Source organism: Coregonus lavaretus (assembly GCF_964263955.1).
Source record: "Coregonus lavaretus genome assembly, chromosome: 35".
Classification (NCBI taxonomy): Eukaryota; Metazoa; Chordata; class Actinopteri; order Salmoniformes; family Salmonidae; genus Coregonus; species Coregonus lavaretus.
In genome coordinates, this window is record NC_140022.1 from 5337426 (window position 1) to 5357477 (window position 20052).

The 20052-nt window shown below is 44.6% G+C and overlaps 1 protein-coding gene across 1 annotated transcript in view; it reads right to left on the bottom strand.

The window, feature by feature from the left end:
* Positions 1 to 14726: 14726 nt before the first annotated feature.
* LOC311109626 (transmembrane protein 131-like) overlaps positions 14727 to 20052 on the bottom strand; it is a 38083-nt gene continuing 32757 nt past the window's right edge. Inside the window, exons 33-35 of the mRNA XM_084152565.1 lie at positions 18447 to 18644; positions 16569 to 16729; positions 14727 to 15823 (exon numbers count right to left, since the gene is read on the bottom strand). Of these exons, the coding sequence (XP_084008691.1) occupies positions 15533 to 15823; positions 16569 to 16729; positions 18447 to 18644 (650 nt within the window). The 3' untranslated portion in view covers positions 14727 to 15532. The remainder of the gene's footprint in view (positions 15824 to 16568; positions 16730 to 18446; positions 18645 to 20052) is intronic.

Consider the following 20052-nt stretch of genomic DNA (forward strand, 5'->3'; position numbering starts at 1 on the left):
GATTTCACTTTCACTTGCTATTCTTAGAGCGGCTGCATTGTCCTCAATCCACAGCGAGGAAAGTACAAGTGAGATAAAGGAATCATGCCTATCCTCTTGAGCAGGGTTTCTTAAACCATAAGTGGACCCAAAGTGGGCCCTGGGCATCTGAGGTGGGTCGCGAGTTACAGGAATACCTCTATAATCACACTATTTCTTCTTAATTTAGGTCATTGGAGGACGATTAGGGTCACAGCAGGATGGTCTTTTTGGGTCTCAAGCTGAAAAGGTTTAAGAACCCCTGCTCTTGAATAACCTATTCGAAGAGATATTAAATTGACAGAGGAAGTAGACCTTAGCCCCTCTCTGCATCCCCACTCATATGGTATCATATCAAATCCCTTTAATCAAACACAGGATACAGTGCACATCCAATGCACATCCAGTGATCTAAATATGCTGAGCATGAGGACAGGAGCACCAGAGCTATTTATATAAGACATGATTTCCTGATAGCCCAGCTGCTGCTAAGCTTTACAGTACTGGATCAACAAAGAGAAGTCTCCCTCCCAGCATCCCTCCCTTCCTCCTTACCGCCAGCGTCCCTAGTCCACCTTCATGTGTCCTTCCTCTCCTCCCATCCCATCCAGCGTTGCTGTGGTGATGTCGTCGTTCCCTGCTCCAGCCGAGCCAGAGATATTGGGCCGAGCTCTCCCCAAGCGCTGCAGCAGCCGTCACATGGGCCTCACCACTGCATCACAACCCCCCCTCCCCCTTCGCACCGCAGGTAGCTCAGGTTGCTAGGAGACGATTTCCCCGGCTGCCTAGCAACAGATAAACGCTTTAACACCCTCACTTTGGCTGCTCACCCACCCTCTGGTCCAGTGAAGTGGGACTATAGACAGTGAAGTGGGACTATAGACAGTGAAGTGGGACTATAGACAGTGAAGTGGGACTATAGACAGTGAAGTGGGACCCTGGACAGTGAAGTGGGACCCTGGACAGTGAAGTGGGACCCTGGACAGTGAAGTGGGACTATAGACAGTGAAGTGGGACCCTGGACAGTGAAGTGGGACCCTGGACAGTGAAGTGGGACCCTGGACAGTGAAGTGGGACTATAGACAGTGAAGTGGGACCCTGGACAGTGAAGTGGGACCCTGGACAGTGAAGTGGGACTATAGACAGTGAAGTGGGACCCTGGACAGTGAAGTGGGACCCTGGACAGTGAAGTGGGACTATAGACAGTGAAGTGGGACCCTGGACAGTGAAGTGGGACCCTGGACAGTGAAGTGGGACCCCGGACAGTGAAGTGGGACCCCGGACAGTGAAGTGGGACTATAGACAGTGAAGTGGGACCCTGGACAGTGAAGTGGGACCCCGGACAGTGAAGTGGGACCCCGGACAGTGAAGTGGGACCCCGGACAGTGAAGTGGGACCCCGGACAGTGAAGTGGGACCCTGGACAGTGAAGTGGGACCCCGGACAGTGAAGTGCGACCCTGGACAGTGAAGTGGGACTATAGACAGTGAAGAGGGACCCTGGACAGTGAAGTGGGACCCCGGACAGTGAAGTGCGACCCTGGACAGTGAAGTGGGACTATAGACAGTGAAGAGGGACCCTGGACAGTGAAGTGGGACTATAGACAGTGAAGTGGGACCCTGGACAGTGAAGTGGGACCCTGGACAGTGAAGTGCGACCCTGGACAGTGAAGTGCGACCCTGGACAGTGAAGTGGGACCCTGGACAGTGAAGTGCGACCCTGGACAGTGAAGTGGGACCCTGGACAGTGAAGAGGGACCTGGACAGTGAAGATGGACTCTGGACAGTGAAGTGGGACCCCGGACAGTGAAGTGAGACCCCAGACAGTGAAGATGGACTCTGGACAGTGAAGATGGACTCTGGACAGTGAAGTGGGACCCCGGACAGTGAAGAGGGACTCTGGACAGTGAAGAGGGACTCTGGACAGTGAAGAGGGACCCTGGACAGTGAAATGGGACCCCGGACAGTGAAGTGGGACCCCGGACAGTGAAGTGCGACCCTGGACAGTGAAGTGCGACCCTGGACAGTGAAGTGGGACCCTGGACAGTGAAGTGCGACCCTGGACAGTGAAGTGGGACCCTGGACAGTGAAGAGGGACCCTGGACAGTGAAGATGGACTCTGGACAGTGAAGTGGGACCCCGGACAGTGAAGTGGGACCCCGGACAGTGAAGTGGGACCCCGGACAGTGAAGAGGGACTCTGGACAGTGAAGTGGGACCCCGGACAGTGAAGAGGGACTCTGGACAGTGAAGAGGGACTCTGGACAGTGAAGAGGGACCCTGGACAGTGAAGTGGGACCCCGGACAGTGAAGAGGGACTCTGGACAGTGAAGAGGGACTCTGGACAGTGAAGAGGGACTCTAGACAGTGAAGAGGGACCCTGGACAGTGAAGTGGGACCCCGGACAGTGAAGAGGGACTCTGGACAGTGAAGATGGACTCTGGACAGTGAGAGCATTATGACCCTTTTGGTAATTTAGAATGATGAAAATGGACTAAATTAACTTACAGAACATCAAACTGTCTGTTCAAGCTCGGTACTTAATGTAATCTTCAATTGAAAATAGCTTTAAAAAATAGAAGTGACATTCAATTTAATGGGAGGTTATCAAGGATTATGAAAAATTAAATTAAATGTAACCATGTTTGAACTTTTAGGAAACATTCTGTTAAAGTAATGATATACCAAGAAAAAAACTTTTTTTTGTCAAGTTCCTTAAATGTGCTGAGGATGTTCCAAAGCCAAGCAACTATCCTGCACCATTCCCAGAAAGTTGTGGGAAGGTTGTATGCAAAAGAACCATAGGACAACTACGCTCTCACCAAGCTCTAAGAAACACATGGTTCTCAGAACGTTATGTGCTAGCTGTGTAATGTATTCAGAAATATGACTCAAAAATACTAAAGCACTGTTGTTTGTGTGTGTGTGTGTGTGTGTGTATGCAGGCACGTCAAGAGAACTCTGTAGATCTAGTGGCCTGATGAGTCCTAGTGGTTGGTGCAGCAGAGCAGAGAGACCATTAAAAGTGAACAGCCCTTCAACAAACAGACTACTCACCCACCCTACAGAATATGAGGAGCACCACACACACTGAAATGCACAGTGTACTGGTACACACCCCCACAGGTCAAGCTGGATATCAGGGAAGAGCAGAGTAGTTAACTCACCCTCTCCAGACAGAGATGGTACCCAACCACTGAGACCTTCTATAAATAAACTCTGCTGAAGGGCTGTGTGAGTCAAATACACCCACTGGGCAGAAGTGGAAGCACTCTGTGTAGCTTTCCACCAAAACTTTGCTGAGTTGGGGTGCTGAGTTCTGCTCCATCTTTCAGATGACGTACTACAACAAGAATAGCAAGGTAAAGATATCTTGTTAAGACTTTTGGAAAGCTTTGCATCTAGAAGCTCGCAAACATACTGGCCTGCAATTTGAATTTTCTGTTTCAAGTTTGGTATTTCTTTAGCTGATAAGCAATAGCTTTGAACAGACAGGGATTGTTTCCCAGACACTAATCTACATATCTATATAGTTCAAGTAATGCAGCAGCAATTATTAAAATAACAACAATTGTTACAAAGGGCTGACAAATGGCCTTATTGGAAGTTCTAAGAAATCAAACACCATCACCGGCTCTAGAAGTTTCTACTAAACAGCACAATGGTACTCCATAACCATCACATATTTGCCAATGACCCCAGTGATCCAAATGAGCCTGTGTGTGTGTGTGTGTGTGTACCTTGCGCTCCACTGCACTGTGACACACTACCCAGCTGCTGTAGCTTTAAAGTTCATAGGACACAGACCTCATCAGAAGAGAACAGAACGGTGGCGGCCTGGGTTCCTGTGTTTAGAGCACACACACACACACACACACACACACACACACACACACACACACGCTGTCCTGTCTCCTCAGTGTCTCCCGGTCATAGCTATACACTGGATTTGGGATTTCACAGGTCGCTGGCCTCGTGGTATGCTCCGAGGCGGGGGGATCAGGCCCCAGGGATTTGGAACAATCCGAAGGGAACGTGGGTCACATAAATGCTGTGGCTTTAGCACGTGAGTGACGCACATCGGCACATGCACGCGTACATGCACACACACACACACACACAGAATAACAACAGGATATTCTGGGCCAGTAGTGACTTCACTACGGTATGCTGTGCTGTTGCTTGGGAGCTAACATAATGAGAACATCTCTATTGTCTTGTATGCATCAGAGTATGAAAATCACCATAGCATCATACCATATACAGTGGGATCATATTATCAATTAACAGAGATCTACAAGATCACAGGACCAATTAGCAGAGATCTATAAGATCACAGGACCAATTAACAGAGATCTATAAGAACACAGGACCAACTAACAGAGAGCTATTAGAACACAGGACCAACTAACAGAGATCTATAAGATCACAGGACCAACTAACAGAGATCTATTAGAACACAGGACCAACTAACAGAGATCTATAAGATCACAGGACCAACTAACAGAGAGCTATTAGAACACTGGACCAACTAACAGAGATCTATAAGAACACAGTCAGAAAAAGGAACCTGTCATACGTTCAAATTCCTCTTTTATATTTCCGGTACACACACACACACAAGTGTTAACAGTACAGACACACAGACACATTGTCTCAAACACACATGATGACTCAGCACTTCCTTTAGATGTATTTTTTTCTGACGTCTCATTATCACACAAAGTTCACAGCAAAACCTTTGGGGCAGCACTTTCCCTTTCCTGCTCCGGCTGGTGTAGTGTAACCGTACTGCAAAGTCACTGCAATGTCGCAGGAAATTGCTGATGCCAGTAGCCAACCTCTCTTGCAGAATTCTTGAAACCCACAACCTCCGGGGCTGAATGCAACTGTCAGTTATTCAACAGAGCGAGCAAGAGAGAGAGAGCGAGAAGAGAGAACATGGCTCTGATGTGATCTCACAGAGATCCGGGACCTGTCCCGTGTCCTCTTTCAGGAACAGTGTGCTGAAAACTACAGACAGGTAAACAACAAAGATATGAACTCTGCATGATCCGTCTGTGCCTAGTGCTGGTCGACTCTGCACTGCTCATAGATAATTCAGTTCAGTTAAGGGAAGTAGAGGGGACCGCCGAGCATCGGGTGACACTTCCCTGCTTTCCCAGCTCTGTGACTACCTCACCTCAGCAGATTCCATGGAAATATATTTTTTGTCGTTGTAGAGGCATGATTCCCCTACCGCGATCATAGGTGTCGGATCCAGAACTACTCACCACTAACGTAACAAATGAGAGAGGAGAGCGAGAGAGAGAGAGCTTTTTGACCTTGACTTGTAATGAGCAGTGTTGATGAAACAGCAAACAGCAAAGAGGATGGATGCTCCTTTAAGAAAGACTCAATGACCTCAGACGTGTCTAGAGAAAGAGGTTACTTGAGGTAGCGCTCTCCCTGGTTCATTATGTTCAGATCTACATCATCTATAGTACTCAGATCTTTAAACCTTCCTTAACACTTTCATTATCAGGAACTCATACATTTAAGCATCACTAAAGGTGGGTCATTCACAACCTGCTGTTAAAAGCAGCAATAAAAGAGTAGCAATAATTACTCAATTTCACTTCCCATCAAACTATTTAACTGCTACTGTATGCCTACCACCTTACAAGCATGATAACTAAAAGGACTTCCAAGTTACAACTACAATCAGCACTATCCATGTTATGCTTGACTAAGAAAGATATAGTGCTGATAAATTCCTCACAACACAGCACATTTAGTCAACCATGGAACTACAATGCAAACCACCATAAAAGAAAGAGGTGTGCTTACTTTAAGATAACAATCTCCAAGTTAAGGATAGACAGATTTGGGCTCTTTACTGAACATGCAAGATGGGGGAATTTAAAACCACAACAGTCCCCCAAGGGAGGCATAGAATTAAGAAGCTCATTATTCTCTAAATAACACAATTAAATGCCCTGTTCCCACTCCCTCTCTCTATGGCCAGGAGTTTATTTGAACACAAGTCCTTCCTTTCCACATCAGTCACTGTCTGCAAAGGCTGCAGTCTCTACATGTCTATAAAATGTACACTGAGTGGGGTGGTGCTGCCACCATCTGTTTTCAGGTAATAACTGAGGTTAACTCCGCAGCCATGGGAGTCTTGCCATTAACTCTCTTTCTACCAGTTCAATGAGAGGCTGAGTTGAAGGAGTGAAAGAGGGTGACTTGAGGACGAGAGAGAATCTATGTGAGATAATCCATGACTGAGCAAGGATCAAGACTGAGCTGTAATAATGCCTTCTTCTCTTTGTAATAATCACTGATGGATGAAATCAAGAATCCTCCTGAATCCTGCTGCATAGCTTTATGTCAACAATCCTGTCATGTCTGATCTCTGAACGCATCAACAAAAGAGGTAGGGAAGGAAGGATGCATCACATCCACATAGTGTTTACCCAGGGCAGGCAAGGCAGAGGAGATAGGTGCAGGCAGGGTAAAGGACAAAGGTGCAGGCAGGGCAGAGGAGAGATGTGCAGGCAGTAGAGGAGAGAGGTGCAGGCAGGACTGTTAGTATTCACAGCAGGTGTAAGCAGCATTCTCAGACACAGTGACTCATCTAGATAAGATGCACCAATGCTTCCAGATATACAATTCCTCTCAGATACCTACAGCTCCTCTCAGAGACATACAGCTCCTCTCAGACACCTACAGCTCCTCTCAGAGACATACAGCTCCTCTCAGAGACATACAGCTCCTCTCAGACACCTACAGCTCCTCTCAGAGACATACAGCTCCTCTCAGACACCTACAGCTCCTCTCAGAGACATACAGCTCCTCTCAGAGACATACAGCTCCTCTCAGATACCTACAGCTCCTCTCAGAGACATACAGCTCCTCTCAGACACCTACAGCTCCTCTCAGAGACACACAGCTCCTCTCAGAGACATACAGCTCCTCTCAGAGACACACAGCTCCTCTCAGAGACACACAGCTCCTCTCAGAGACATACAGCTCCTCTCAGAGACATACAGCTCCTCTCAGAGACACACAGCTCCTCTCAGAGACACACAGCTCCTCTCAGAGACATACAGCTCCTCTCAGATACCTACAGCTCCTCTCAGAGACATACAGCTCCTCTCAGACACCTACAGCTCCTCTCAGAGACACACAGCTCCTCTCAGAGACATACAGCTCCTCTCAGAGACACACAGCTCCTCTCAGAGACACACAGCTCCTCTCAGAGACATACAGCTCCTCTCAGAGACACACAGCTCCTCTCAGAGACACACAGCTCCTCTCAGAGACACACAGCTCCTCTCAGAGACATACAGCTCCTCTCAGAGACATACAGCTCCTCTCAGAGACATACAGCTCCTCTCAGAGACACACAGCTCCTCTCAGAGACATACAGCTCCTCTCAGAGACATACAGCTCCTCTCAGAGACATACAGCTCCTCTCAGAGACACACAGCTCCTCTCAGAGACACACAGCTCCTCTCAGAGACACACAGCTCCTCTCAGAGACATACAGCTCCTCTCAGAGACATACAGCTCCTCTCAGAGACACACAGCTCCTCTCAGAGACATACAGCTCCTCTCAGAGACATACAGCTCCTCTCAGAGACATACAGCTCCTCTCAGAGACATACAGCCTATCTCACAGTACAATGAATAGCACTGCACACTGACTTCTAAGGCCGTCACGACTTACTATAGCTGCACATCCCTGAATATCCAGTACCCACCCACCCTCACACACTAGCACGCACAGATTGTAGCTCTAACCTGACAGTCAGCAGCAGAATTAAGCAGAACGTGTAATTACATGGAGCAGCAGCACAATACAGCAGCCTCCACAATGCCTTCACTGACTGACAGTCATGACCTTCACGGCTAACGGGACGGGTGATTGATAAAGCCAAGACAATTACCATTACCGTATCAGGCTAATGAGCTTGTTACATTACTGCACAGCATAGGTCAGAGACCTACAGCCTCTCTCAGAGACATACAGCCTCTCTCAGAGACCTACAGCCTCTCTGAGAGACCTACAGCCTCTCTCAGAGACATACAGCCTCTCTCAGAAACCTACAGCCTCTCTCAGAAACATACAGCCTATCTCAGAAACATATGGTCTCTCTCAGAGACATACAACCTCTCTCAAAGACCTACAGCCTCTCTGAGAGACATACAGCCTCTCTCAGAGACATACAGCCTCTCTCAGAGACATACAGCCTCTCTCAGAGACATACAGCCTCTCTCAGAAACCTACAGCCTCTCTCAGAGACATACAGCCTCTCTCAGAGACCTACAGCCTATCTCAGAAACATATGGTCTCTCTCAGAGGACCCAGGCCTGAGGGTGGTAGGTAATGAGATGAGGGGGATCTCATTACAGAGGCCTATCAGACGTAACGCTAAGCTCATCTACACCTTATTACAGAGGCCTACAGTGGCTTGCGAAAGTATTCACCCCCCTTGGCATTTTTCCTATTTTGTAACCTTACAACCTGGAATTTAAATGGATTTGGGGGGGGATTTGTATCATTTGATTTACACAACATGCCTACCACTTTGAAGATGCAAAATATTTTATTGTGAAACAAACAAGAAATAAGACCAAAAAAACACAAAACTTGAGCGTGCATAACTGTTCACCCCCCCCCCCCCCCCCCCCCCCCCCCCAAAAGTCAAAACTTTGTAGAGCCACCTTTTCGAACAATTACAGCTGCAAGTCTCTTGGGGTATGTCTCTATAAGCTTGGCACATCTAGCCACTGGGATTTTTGCCCATTCTTCAAGGCAAAACTGCTCCAGCTCCTTCAAGTTGGATGGGTTCCGCTGGTGTACAGCAATCTTTAAGTCATACCACAGATTCTCAATTGGATTGAGGTCTGGGCTTTGACTAGGCCATTCCAAGACATTTAAATGTTTCCCCTTAAACCACTTGAGTGTTGCTTTAGCAGTATGCTTAGGGTCATTGTCCTGCTGGAAGGTGATCCTCCGTCCCAGTCTCAAATCTCTGGAAGACTGAAACAGGTTTCCCTCAAGAATATCCCTGTATTTAGCGCCATCCATCATTCCTTCAATTCTGACCAGTTTCCCAGTACCTGCCGATGAAAAACATCCCCACAGCATGATGCTGCCACCACCATGCTTCACTGTGGTGATGGTGTTCTCAGGGTGATGAGAGGTGTTGGGTTTGTGCCAGACATAGCGTTTTCCATGATGGCAAAAAAGCTCAATTTTAGTCTCATCTGACCAGAGTACCTTCTTCCATATGTTTGGGGAGTCTCCCAAACGCGTTTGCTTATTTTTTTCTTTAAGCAATGGCTTTTTTCTGGCCACTCTTCCGTAAAGCCGAGCTCTTTGGAGTGTGCGGCTTAAAGTGGTCCTATGGAGAGATACTCCAATCTCCGCTGTGGGACTTTGCAGCTCCTTCAGGATTATCTTTGGTCTCTTTGTTGCCTCTCTGATTAATGCCCTCCTTGCCTGGTCCGTGAGTTTTGGTGGGAGGCCCTCTCTTGGCAGGTTTGTTGTGGTGCCATATTCTTTCCATTTTTTAATAATGGATTTAATGGTGCTCTGTGGGATGTTCAAAGTTTCTGATATTTTTTATAACCCAACCCTGATCTGTACTTCTCCACAACGTTGTCCCTGACCTGTTTGGAGAGCTCCATGGTCTTCTTGGTGCTGCTTGCTTGGTGGTGCCCCTTGCTTAGTGGTGTTGCAGACTCTGGGGCCTTTCAGAACAGGTGTATATATACTGAGATCATGTGACAGATCATGTGACACTTAGATTGCACACAGGTGGACTTTATTTAACTAATTATGTGACTTCTGAAGGTAATTGGTTGCACCAGATCTTATTTAGGGGCTTCATAGCAAAGGGGGTGAATACATTTGCACGCACCACTTTTCCGTTATTTATTTTTTAGAATTATTTGAAACAAGTTATTTTTTTCATTTCACTTCACCAATTTGGACTATTTTGTGTATGTCCATTACATGAAATCCAAATAAAAATCCATTTAAATTACAGGTTGAAATACAACAAAATAGGAAAAATACCAAGGGGGATGAATACTATAGCAAGGCACTGTATCAGAATAACGCTAGGCTCATCTACACCCTGTTACAGAGGCCTATCAGACGTAACGCTAGGCTCATCTACACCCTGTTACAGAGGCCTATCAGACGTAACGCTAGGCTCATCTACACCCAAGGAGAAGGACCATCTGGCTAATTCCATTTTTAACAGCCCATTGTGTGGCAATAACACAATGACATCACACTGTGAGTAAGATGCAATCACTGATCAAGTACAACACTGCTGGGTGATTATTACATGTCAGTTTATAAACAATACATATATATACAGTTGCAGCTGAATATATTGGCACCTTTGCACTTCTCTTAAATAATTCCCTATTTCTTTTAGAATAAGTTGAAAATGAAAAACAACTTTTGGTCTCCACACCTTATTGGATTTTCGTCATTGCATAGCCAATGTGTTATATTTCAAAAGATAACTGCCAACAAATGGTTATTGTAGCCATCAACGAGCTTGCTGCACCTTTCTACTGGCAATTTGGTCCACTCTTCAGCAGCAAACTGCTCTAATACTTAAACGTTTGAGGGGTGCCCTCCATCAAGTACTGTTTTCAGCTCTCTGACAAGTGCTGTTTTCAGCTCTTGCCATAGGTTATGGATGTGATTCATATCTGGACTCTTCGCTGGCCACTCCGGCATCTCTTCTTGAACCATTCCAGGATGCTTTTGATGTACAGTGCATTCGGAAAGTATTCAGACCCCTTGACTATGTCCACATTCTGTTAGGTTACAGCCTTATTCTAAAATGGATTAAATTGTTTTTTTTCCACCTCATCAATCTACATACAATACCCCATAATGACAAAGCAAAAACCGTTTATTTTTAATTTTTGCAAATGTATTACAAATAAAAAACGGAAACATCACATTTACATAAATATTCAGACCGTTTACTCAATACTTTGTTGAAGCACCTTTGGCAGCGATTACAGCCGAGTCTTCTTGGGTATGACGCTACAAGCTTGGCGCACCTGTATTTGGGGAGTTTCTCCCATTCTTCTCTGCAGATCCTCTCAAGCTCTGTCAGGTTGGATGGGGAGTGTCACTGCACCGCTATTTTCAGGTCTCTCCAGAGATGTTCAATCAGGTTCAAATCCGGTCTCTGGCTGGGCCATTCAGAGACTTCTCCCGAAGCCACTCCTGCATTGTCTTGGCTGTGTGCTTAGGGTCATTGTCCTGTTGGAATGTGAACCTTCGCCCCAGTCTGAGGTTCTGAGCTCTCTGGAGCAGGTTTTCATCAAGGATCTCTCTGTACTTTGCTCCATTAATATTTCCCTCGATCCTGACTAGTCTCCCAGTCCCTGCCGTTGAAAAACACCCCCACAGCATGACCCTGCCACCACCATGGTGCCAGGTTTCCTCCAGACGTGACCCTTGGTATTCAGGCCAAAGAGTTCGATCTTGGTTTCATCAGACCAGAGAATCTTGTTTCTCATGGTCTGAGTGTCCTTTAGGTGTCTTTTGGCAAATTCCAAGCGGGCTGTCATGTGCCTTTTACTGAGGAGTAGCTTCCGTCTGGCCACTCTACCATAAAGGCCTGATTGGTGGAGTGCTGCAGAGATGGTTGTCCTTCTGGAAGGTTCTCCCATCTCCACAGAGGACCTCTGTCAGAGTGATCATCGGGTTCTTGGTCAACTCCCTGACCAAGGCCCTTCTCCCCCGATTGCTCAGTTTGGCTGGGTGGCCAGCTCTAAGAAGAGTCTTGGTGGTTCCAAACTTCTTCCATTTAAGAATGATGGAGGCCACCATGTTCTTGGGGACCTTCAATGCTACAGACATTTTTTGGTACCCTTCCCCAGGTCTGTGACACAATCCTGTCTAGGAGCTCTACGGACAATTCCTTAGACCTCATGGCTTGGTTTTTGCTCTGACATGCACTGTCAACTGTGGGACCTTATATAGACAGGTGTGTGCCTTTCCAAATCATGTCCAAACAATGTAATTTAACACAGGTGGACTCCAATCAAGTTGTAGAAACATCTGAAGGATGATCAATGGAAACATGATGCACCTGAGCTCAATTTCGAGTCTCATAGCAAAGGGTCTGAAAACGTATGTAAATAAGGTATCGTTTTTTTATTTTTAATAAATTAGCAAAAATGTCTAAAAAACTGTTTTTGCTTTGTTATTATGGAGTATTGCGTGTATTTAATATTTAATCCATTTTAGACTAAGTCTGTAACGTAACAAAATGTGGAAAAAGTCAAGGGGTCTGAATATTTTCAGAATGCACTGTATGTTTGGAGTTGTTGTCCTGCTGGAAGACCCACAACCTTCAAACAGAGACAGAGATTGAAACCCACCTAAACAAGCCAATAACAAAAATTGCTATTTGGCAATACAAATCAGTGCTGTGTTTACTGATGACCACATGAAGCATTCAATGAAAAGAACACCCTCCCTACAATCACAGATAGGGAGGTTTGATAACGCTGTGAGGTTCCTTTACTGCTTCTGCTACGTGCGCAAAGCATAATGAAATCAGCAGATTATTAGGTGTTTTGAAGTCAACGTTCAACCCAGTGTCCAAAAATGGGGTCTCCATTGAAGGTTGTGGGTCCTCCAGCAGGACAATGACCCCAAACACGCATCAAAAAGCACCCCGTTTTTTACATTTAAACTTATTTTAGAAGTGGGAATTATTTAAACTGCAACTGTATATATTCTTATTTACACATTTTCAGTTTTCTAAACAACAAACATATGTAGTACATTATGGATAAAATGGCAGTTGAAAGAGAATGTGTGACGTACAGAATGGATGTACACTAAAACGGAACGAGGGGAAGAAATGACTTAATACTGTTATAGCAGAGATAATACCTGGTATGTTACAGCCACTGATATCTGGATTCTTCTCTAAACAGAGGACAGACATGTACTAGAGACAGTCTCTCCATAGCCCTTAGTCCACCTAGAACCCCAGCGTCTTGTCAACATCAGTTGATCTATAGAGAAATCACTCTGGATTTATTCATCTTTGCATACTGTTAATAAAGCAGTCCTCAGTTGTAAGAGGTACTAAGAGAATTAGGCTACACCCATTGTGGGGAACTTGTTGTATACACTACACTGTACACAGTAGATCTGATTCTGCATGGGTAAGCGTCATATCAGGTACCTTGTCGGAGTAATATGATACAAGCAGTGGCGGCTCCTCAGAGGAGGAAGGGGAGGACCATCCGACTTAGTGAATTTCAGAAAATATAAATATTTAAAACATTCAAAAAGTTATCCTTTTTAGATAAAACTATATTAGATATATTCACGTCACCAAATAACTGATTAAAACACAGTGTTTTGCAATGAAAGTCTAAAAAATGTACACTAGCCTCAACAGTACTCTCTCGGGTAGCACCATGGTGTAGCCGGAGGACATCTATTTTCAGTCTTCCTCTGGGTACATTGACTTCAATACAAAACCTAGGAGGCTCATGGTTCGCACCCCCTTCCATAGACTTACACAGTAATTATGACGACTTCCAGAGGACTTCCTCCAACCTATCAGAGCACTTGCAGCATGAACTGACATGTTGTCCACCCAATCAAAGGATCAGAAAATGAATCTAGTACTGGAAGCATAAACTACAGCTAGCTAGCACTGCAGTGCATAAAATGTGAGTAGTTGACTCAAAGAGAAAGATAATAGTTGAACTGTTTTGAACAAATTAATTTCTTCCAAATTGAAGGAGAAGCAGCAGAGAGAGCTAGCTTCCTACATTTCATTGTATTTTTTTCACTTAGCTGGCTGCATAATGTTAAATAATATAGTGACATCGACAACGATGTAGGCTGGGTGTAGTGGTTAGCAGTTATGTGGTATGAAGGTTTGGCTTGGAAAGGTTTTTTCACCTGGTCACAGACAGCTGCTGTGTTGTGCACTGAAGTCCACAAGCGAAGTGAAAAGATGAGAGGAGAGCGTGTAGATGGAAAAAGGAATTATACAACAAGCAAAGTGATGATGCTGTTTGTATCTGGCTATGAAAGTGAACTGTGTGTGCGGGTGATCAGGGGTGTATTCATTCCGCCGACTCTGTTAAAAATATTTTCTTAAGAACGGAGGAAACTGAATGAAACGGTGATAAACCTACATGCATTTGTCCAATAGAAACTCTTGTTTGCAACTGTTTGGACTAATTATTACACCCTAGATCAGGCACAGACAGCCACCAGATACAAGCTGCCTTCAATACAACCTGCCTATTCTGTCGTATATTATCCTATTCTAGAGCTGTGCTGCCATCTAGTGGAGCAGACCTGAAACAACTCGAAAAGGTGATATTGGAAGAGAGGGAGGAGCAGAGGAATGGAGGTTACACATGTACATTTTAGTCATTTAGCAGACACTCTTATCCAGAGCGACTTACAGGAGCAATTTGGGTTAAGTGCCATCCTCAAGGGCACGGACAGATTTTCCACCTAGTCGGCTTCGGGATTCTAACCAGCGACCTTTCAGTTACTGGCCAAACGCTCTTAACCGCTAGGCTACCTACCACCCTTAGCTATTGACTCAAGAAGTAGCATTGATTAGACAATGGGAGTTAAAAAGGAATAAACGCATACATAATACCAAATAAAGCACATTTTACACCATGACAACTGTCTCATATGTTTTATATGGAAGATGTGACAAATGTCCCACATTTCCAACATGTCAGAACGAGGGGAAGCTTAGTATCAACCAACATTTTTCAAAATGTTTAAAAAGTAACTGAAAACCCTCTCCTTTAACTGACTTTAAAAACTTAGCGTGGTCATTAAAATAACTTAAAAAGCATCTCTCGCCAATATTGACCATGAATGTTGAGTTGTTTGACAAAATAAAATTGTGTTCAGGCTTGCGATGGTATAGAAACTGACAGTCATGGTCTTCTGATGCCATTGGCATCGACTTGATACAGCAGTCATGAAAATGACTATTTCCCCCAAAAAAAATCCCTTTACTGCCAGTCTTAACTGATTTTAACCCTTAAATAATAATCTCTCTAATAGAGCAATGATAAGGCTTAAACAATGTGCTTGATTCCAAAAAGTAACTCTACTGTAACACCAAAACAGCAGTAGTACTAAATAATGAACAGAATATTATTTCTCAGGTTTTTCCTGATTGCACTTAGGTCCGTCACTGCTATCAAAAACATTACTGAGGATGTATTTGAAAAAAGCAGCCGCATTTAACCACATTATGTCAGTCTGATAAGGACATTATGGTGACTCTTCTTCTAATATTGTTTTGTTGATAAGTTTGGCCAAGTGGTCATAGAAACTAATTCCGAGGACATAATTTGCTTAGAGAACCAATGTGTACATTATAATAGGAATTTGGTGAAATTCAAAACAGGGGAGAATGCATCCGTCTTCTTCTCAGTCTGTCAGTGGGAGGAGACCGCGGTGACGTCCCCTTCAGCCGGTGCTGCTGTCTGATTGGTTGGGCCAGGGCTCCGAGCTTCGTCTACTGAAGGTGGGCCTCCACATGCTCCAGGGGTTGTAGGAGGGGCTCAGCTGCGTGGGGGAGGGCTTTGTTTGGGCCGGGAGCGTGGTTCCACTGTCTGTGCTACCCATCATATCGGTCAGGGGGGAGGCAGAGGGAGGAGAGAAGGAGTGTAGGGGGGAGTCAGAGGGGGCGCTGGTGGACCAGATGGAGGGGCTGAATGGAGGGCTGGAGCCCCACAGGCTACTGCTGCCCAGGATGGACTGGATATAGAGAGAGAGAGGGAGAGAGAGAGAGGCTGATGGTTAGGGACTTTGTGGAACAGGCATTAAAAAGGTCCAATGCAGCCATTTTTGTCTCAATATCAAATAATTTCTGGGTAACAATTAAACATACAGTGATTGTTTTCAATTAAAAATAGTCTAAAATAAACAAAATATCTTCTTAGCAACTGTCAGAGTGGTCTGAGTGGGGAGGGGAAAACTTAAAATTAGCTGTTATTGGCAGAGAGGTTTGGAACTCTCTTTCCTATTGGTCTATTAACTAATTTACCGCATGGCGATGTCACCATGGAAGGCCAAAACTCCCTCCTACCAAAACAGGCTGAAATGTCAGGCATTCTTTTCAAACAGCTCTTAGACAAAAAAAAAGGGCATTAGCATCATTTTCACAATTTCACAGTATTATTCCAACCTCAGTGTGGAAATATATATATATAATAAATACAGGACAATCACATTTTTGATTGTACTGGGCCTTTAACTAAAAATGAAGAGCGTGACTCCAACACTGAAGACATTTCTGGAGCCCATGTATACGTCCCACATCACACCCCGTTTCACCTGTGAAATAGCCTGCGTCTCTCTTGACAGCCATCCTACAGCATTCCACATAGGGATGCAAAAGTAGTGCAATCTATGTGGCTCTGGTCAAAAGTAGTGCACTACATGGGGAATACTGTAAGGTGTCAGGAGAGACGAAGTAATGGAGCAGTGAAAGAGGACTCACCGTGGTGGGGGTGGCAGGGGAGCTGGAGCTGGGCTGGATCGACCAGGGCTGTAGAGGCTGCAGGGACTCGCTTGGCCAGACGGACGGGGTGGCATGTCTGAACTCAGGCCAACTCTGCTGTGGCTCCATAGCACTCCTCCCCGAGGTCATCCCACTGAACACTACACAGCACAGTCAAACGTCAACTGGTTTCCATATACAGTGAGTGTACAAAACATTTGGAACACATTCCTAATATTGAGTTGCATCCCCTTTTGCCCTCGGAATAGTCTTAATTTGTCGGGGCATGGACTACATGGGGTCGAAAGCGTTCCACAGGGATACTGGCCCATGTTGAATCCGATGCTTCCCACTGTTGTATCAAGTTGGCTGGATGTCCTTTGGGTGGTGGACCATTCTTGATACACACGGGAAACGGTTGAGCGTGAAAAATGCAGCATCGTTGCAGTTCTTGACACACTCTCCCATACCCTGTTCAAAAGGCACTTAGTGCCTTCAGAAAGTATTCATACCCCTAGACTTATTCCACATCTTGTTGTGTTACAGCCTGAATTCAAAATGGATTAAATAGATTTTCTTTCTCACCCATCTACACACAATACCCCATAATGACAATGTTTTTAGAAATGTTTGCAAATATACTGAAAATGAATTTACATTCAGGGGTATGAATGCATACGTATTCACACCAGTGAGTCAATACATGTTAGAATCACCTTTGGCAGCAATTACAGCTGTGAGTCTTTCTGGTTAAGTCTCTAAGAGCTTTGCACACCTGAATTGTACAATATTTTACCATTATTCTTTTCAACATTCTTCAAGCTCTGTCAAATTGGTTGTTGATAATTGCTAGAAAACCATTTTCAAGTCTTGTGATAGATTTTCAAACAGATTTAAGTCACCATTGGCATCATGGTGAAATCCCTGAGTGGTTTCCTTCCACTCCGGCAACTGAGTTAAGAAGGATGCCCGTCTCTTTGTAGTGACTGGGTGTATTGATACACCATCCAAAGTATAATGAATAACTTCACCAGGCTCAAAGGGATATTCACTGTCTGCTTTTCATCTACCCTTCTGCCCTTCTTTGTGAGGCATTGGAAAACCTCCCTGGTCTTTGTGGTTGAATCTGGGTTTGAAATTCACTGCTCGACTGAGGGACCTTACAGATAATTGTGTGGGGTACAGAGCTGAGGTAGTCATTGAAAAATGTTACATACCATTATTGCACACAGAGTGAGTCCATGCAACTTATTATGTGACTTAATACATTTCAGCTTTTCATTTTTTATTATAATATATTTTCTTTAAATCTAAAAACAGAATTCCACTTTAACTTTATGGGGAATTGTGTGTAGGCCAGAGGCAAAAAATCTATTTAATCCATTTTAAATTCAGGCTGTAAAAAATAAATAAAAATAAAAAGTGGGAATACTTTCTGAAGGCACTGTAAATATTTTGTCTTGCCCATTCACCCTCTGAATGGCACACTACACAATTCATGTCGCAATTGTCTCAAGGCTTAAAAATCCTTCTTTAACCTTTCACCTCCCCTTCAGCTACACTGACATAATAGCTTTCACCTGGATTCACCTGATCAGTCTATGTCATGGAAAGTTTGTAATTTTTTTGTACACTCAGTGTAGTTCATTTAAACAGCTTTGTCTATGTCCTTGTTTTCCTGGACAAGTCACATGTCCATGAAAGACTCCGGGCCCTACAACATGAAACAGATCACAACACATTATTCCATGCGATCTTATCTCGAAAGACGCTCTGAAGATGCTCAAGAGAGTGTACAGAGTGCAGGTGCTATTGTGTCCCGATTCGACATATTCATGCATTTCACAAGCTATTCTGGCTGCTTTTCTGACTGCTTACCTCCAGACAGGTTGAAGGTGTTGCTGGGTCCGAAGGCTGAGAAGGAGTTGACAGAGCTGAGGCTGGGTCTCCTGCCGTTCCTTACAGGGCTCCACAACCCCGAGCTGTCTGATCCATCACTCTCTACAGAGGAGAGGTGTTGGAGGACATCTCTGTCTCTGCTCCCCACAGCCGCCTTCCCTGCACTGCTGCTGCAACCTGGTGGTCGGAGGAGAGAACAGCAGCAGGTTAGCACAACTGATACAGGAGTGGACACATTGACTCCCATATCAACCCCTTCCCCCTGGACACTTGTGTAGAGGTGAAAGGATTGGATAGGTAGAAGAGATATGGTAAGAACTCCACCTTGGAGGTGCGTGTCTCTTTGTTAACAACAGCTGGTGCACGATCTCTAATATTAATATTAAAGGGATACTTGGGGATTTTGGAAAGGAGGCCCTTTATCTACTTCCCCAGAGTCAAATGAACTCGTGGATCCCATTTTTATGTCTATGTCAGGGTTTCCATTAGCCGGTAATAGCAGACTTTTGGCCGATAAAAAAAAATAGAAAAGCTGATAAATAAAAGTGGTGCCAAGAAGAAAAAATACCATTGCGAAATAATGCTTTTTAGCCTAAATACATTTGACTGGTCATGCTTATCGGTCTATAGGTAATTTGCATAATTTAGTGGAATTCAATTGCCGTGTGCGTACAGTATCCTCATTATGGATCTTATCTGTCCTATTGGACAGCTACAGAGTCCTTGAGTTGTCAGACAGCGCGAGAGCTGCTGCATCTCAAACTGCAACGGAAGGCAGGCTTCATCAGCGCGTCACATTCCCCTTAGCAACAATGAGCTGAAGGCAGTATGTATTTTGAAAACATATTTAATTGTTTGAAACCTGAATGTTTTAATACATCTGAGGCATGTCTTACCTTGCTTCAAAGTAGCCTATTAGATCTCTTTTCTTTCTACATTTTATCTCGGTCACATGAAACCGCTCGCATGTGCGCTGCCCTTTTGACAACAGCGTTTTCCTGCTAATTGCATTATGGAACGAACCTTCACACGTAGACTACTGCCTTGTGCTCATTGCTGTGTTTATAATGTGAAGAAACAATAGTTTATCAACATTTTAAGGTAACCGTTCTGATCTGTTGCATCAGACTCATCCTTTTTAATTATTTATTTTTATGCCTACTGGTTGTATGAATTTGGGATCTATTGTCCCACAACTGTCCCAGGGTCTGTTTGGAACAGGCCATTTCTTTCTCAACAAGCTGACCAATAGAATAGGTAAACCTTTCTACTATGGGGGATAGTAGATTGAAATAGGCTAGTGATTTTGCTGTTCGTTACTTGTCTTGTTGGCTGAGGAAAAGATCAATGTGGACAGTTATTCTAACATCTTCAAAGTGCATATCAGAACTCGGTAAGACTGCAAATCGTTGCATCCTCGACATGCATGTTCTGTTAATATGAATTACCATAATCAGAATGTGATTTCTGTCATTCTGAGCACCGTGGGTGGACGCCCTAATCAGGTTATGCACCCAATGCATATAGGTCCAATACATTTCTCAAATGTCCGGTAAATAAAAAATGTTGCCGGTCAAAAGTCCCG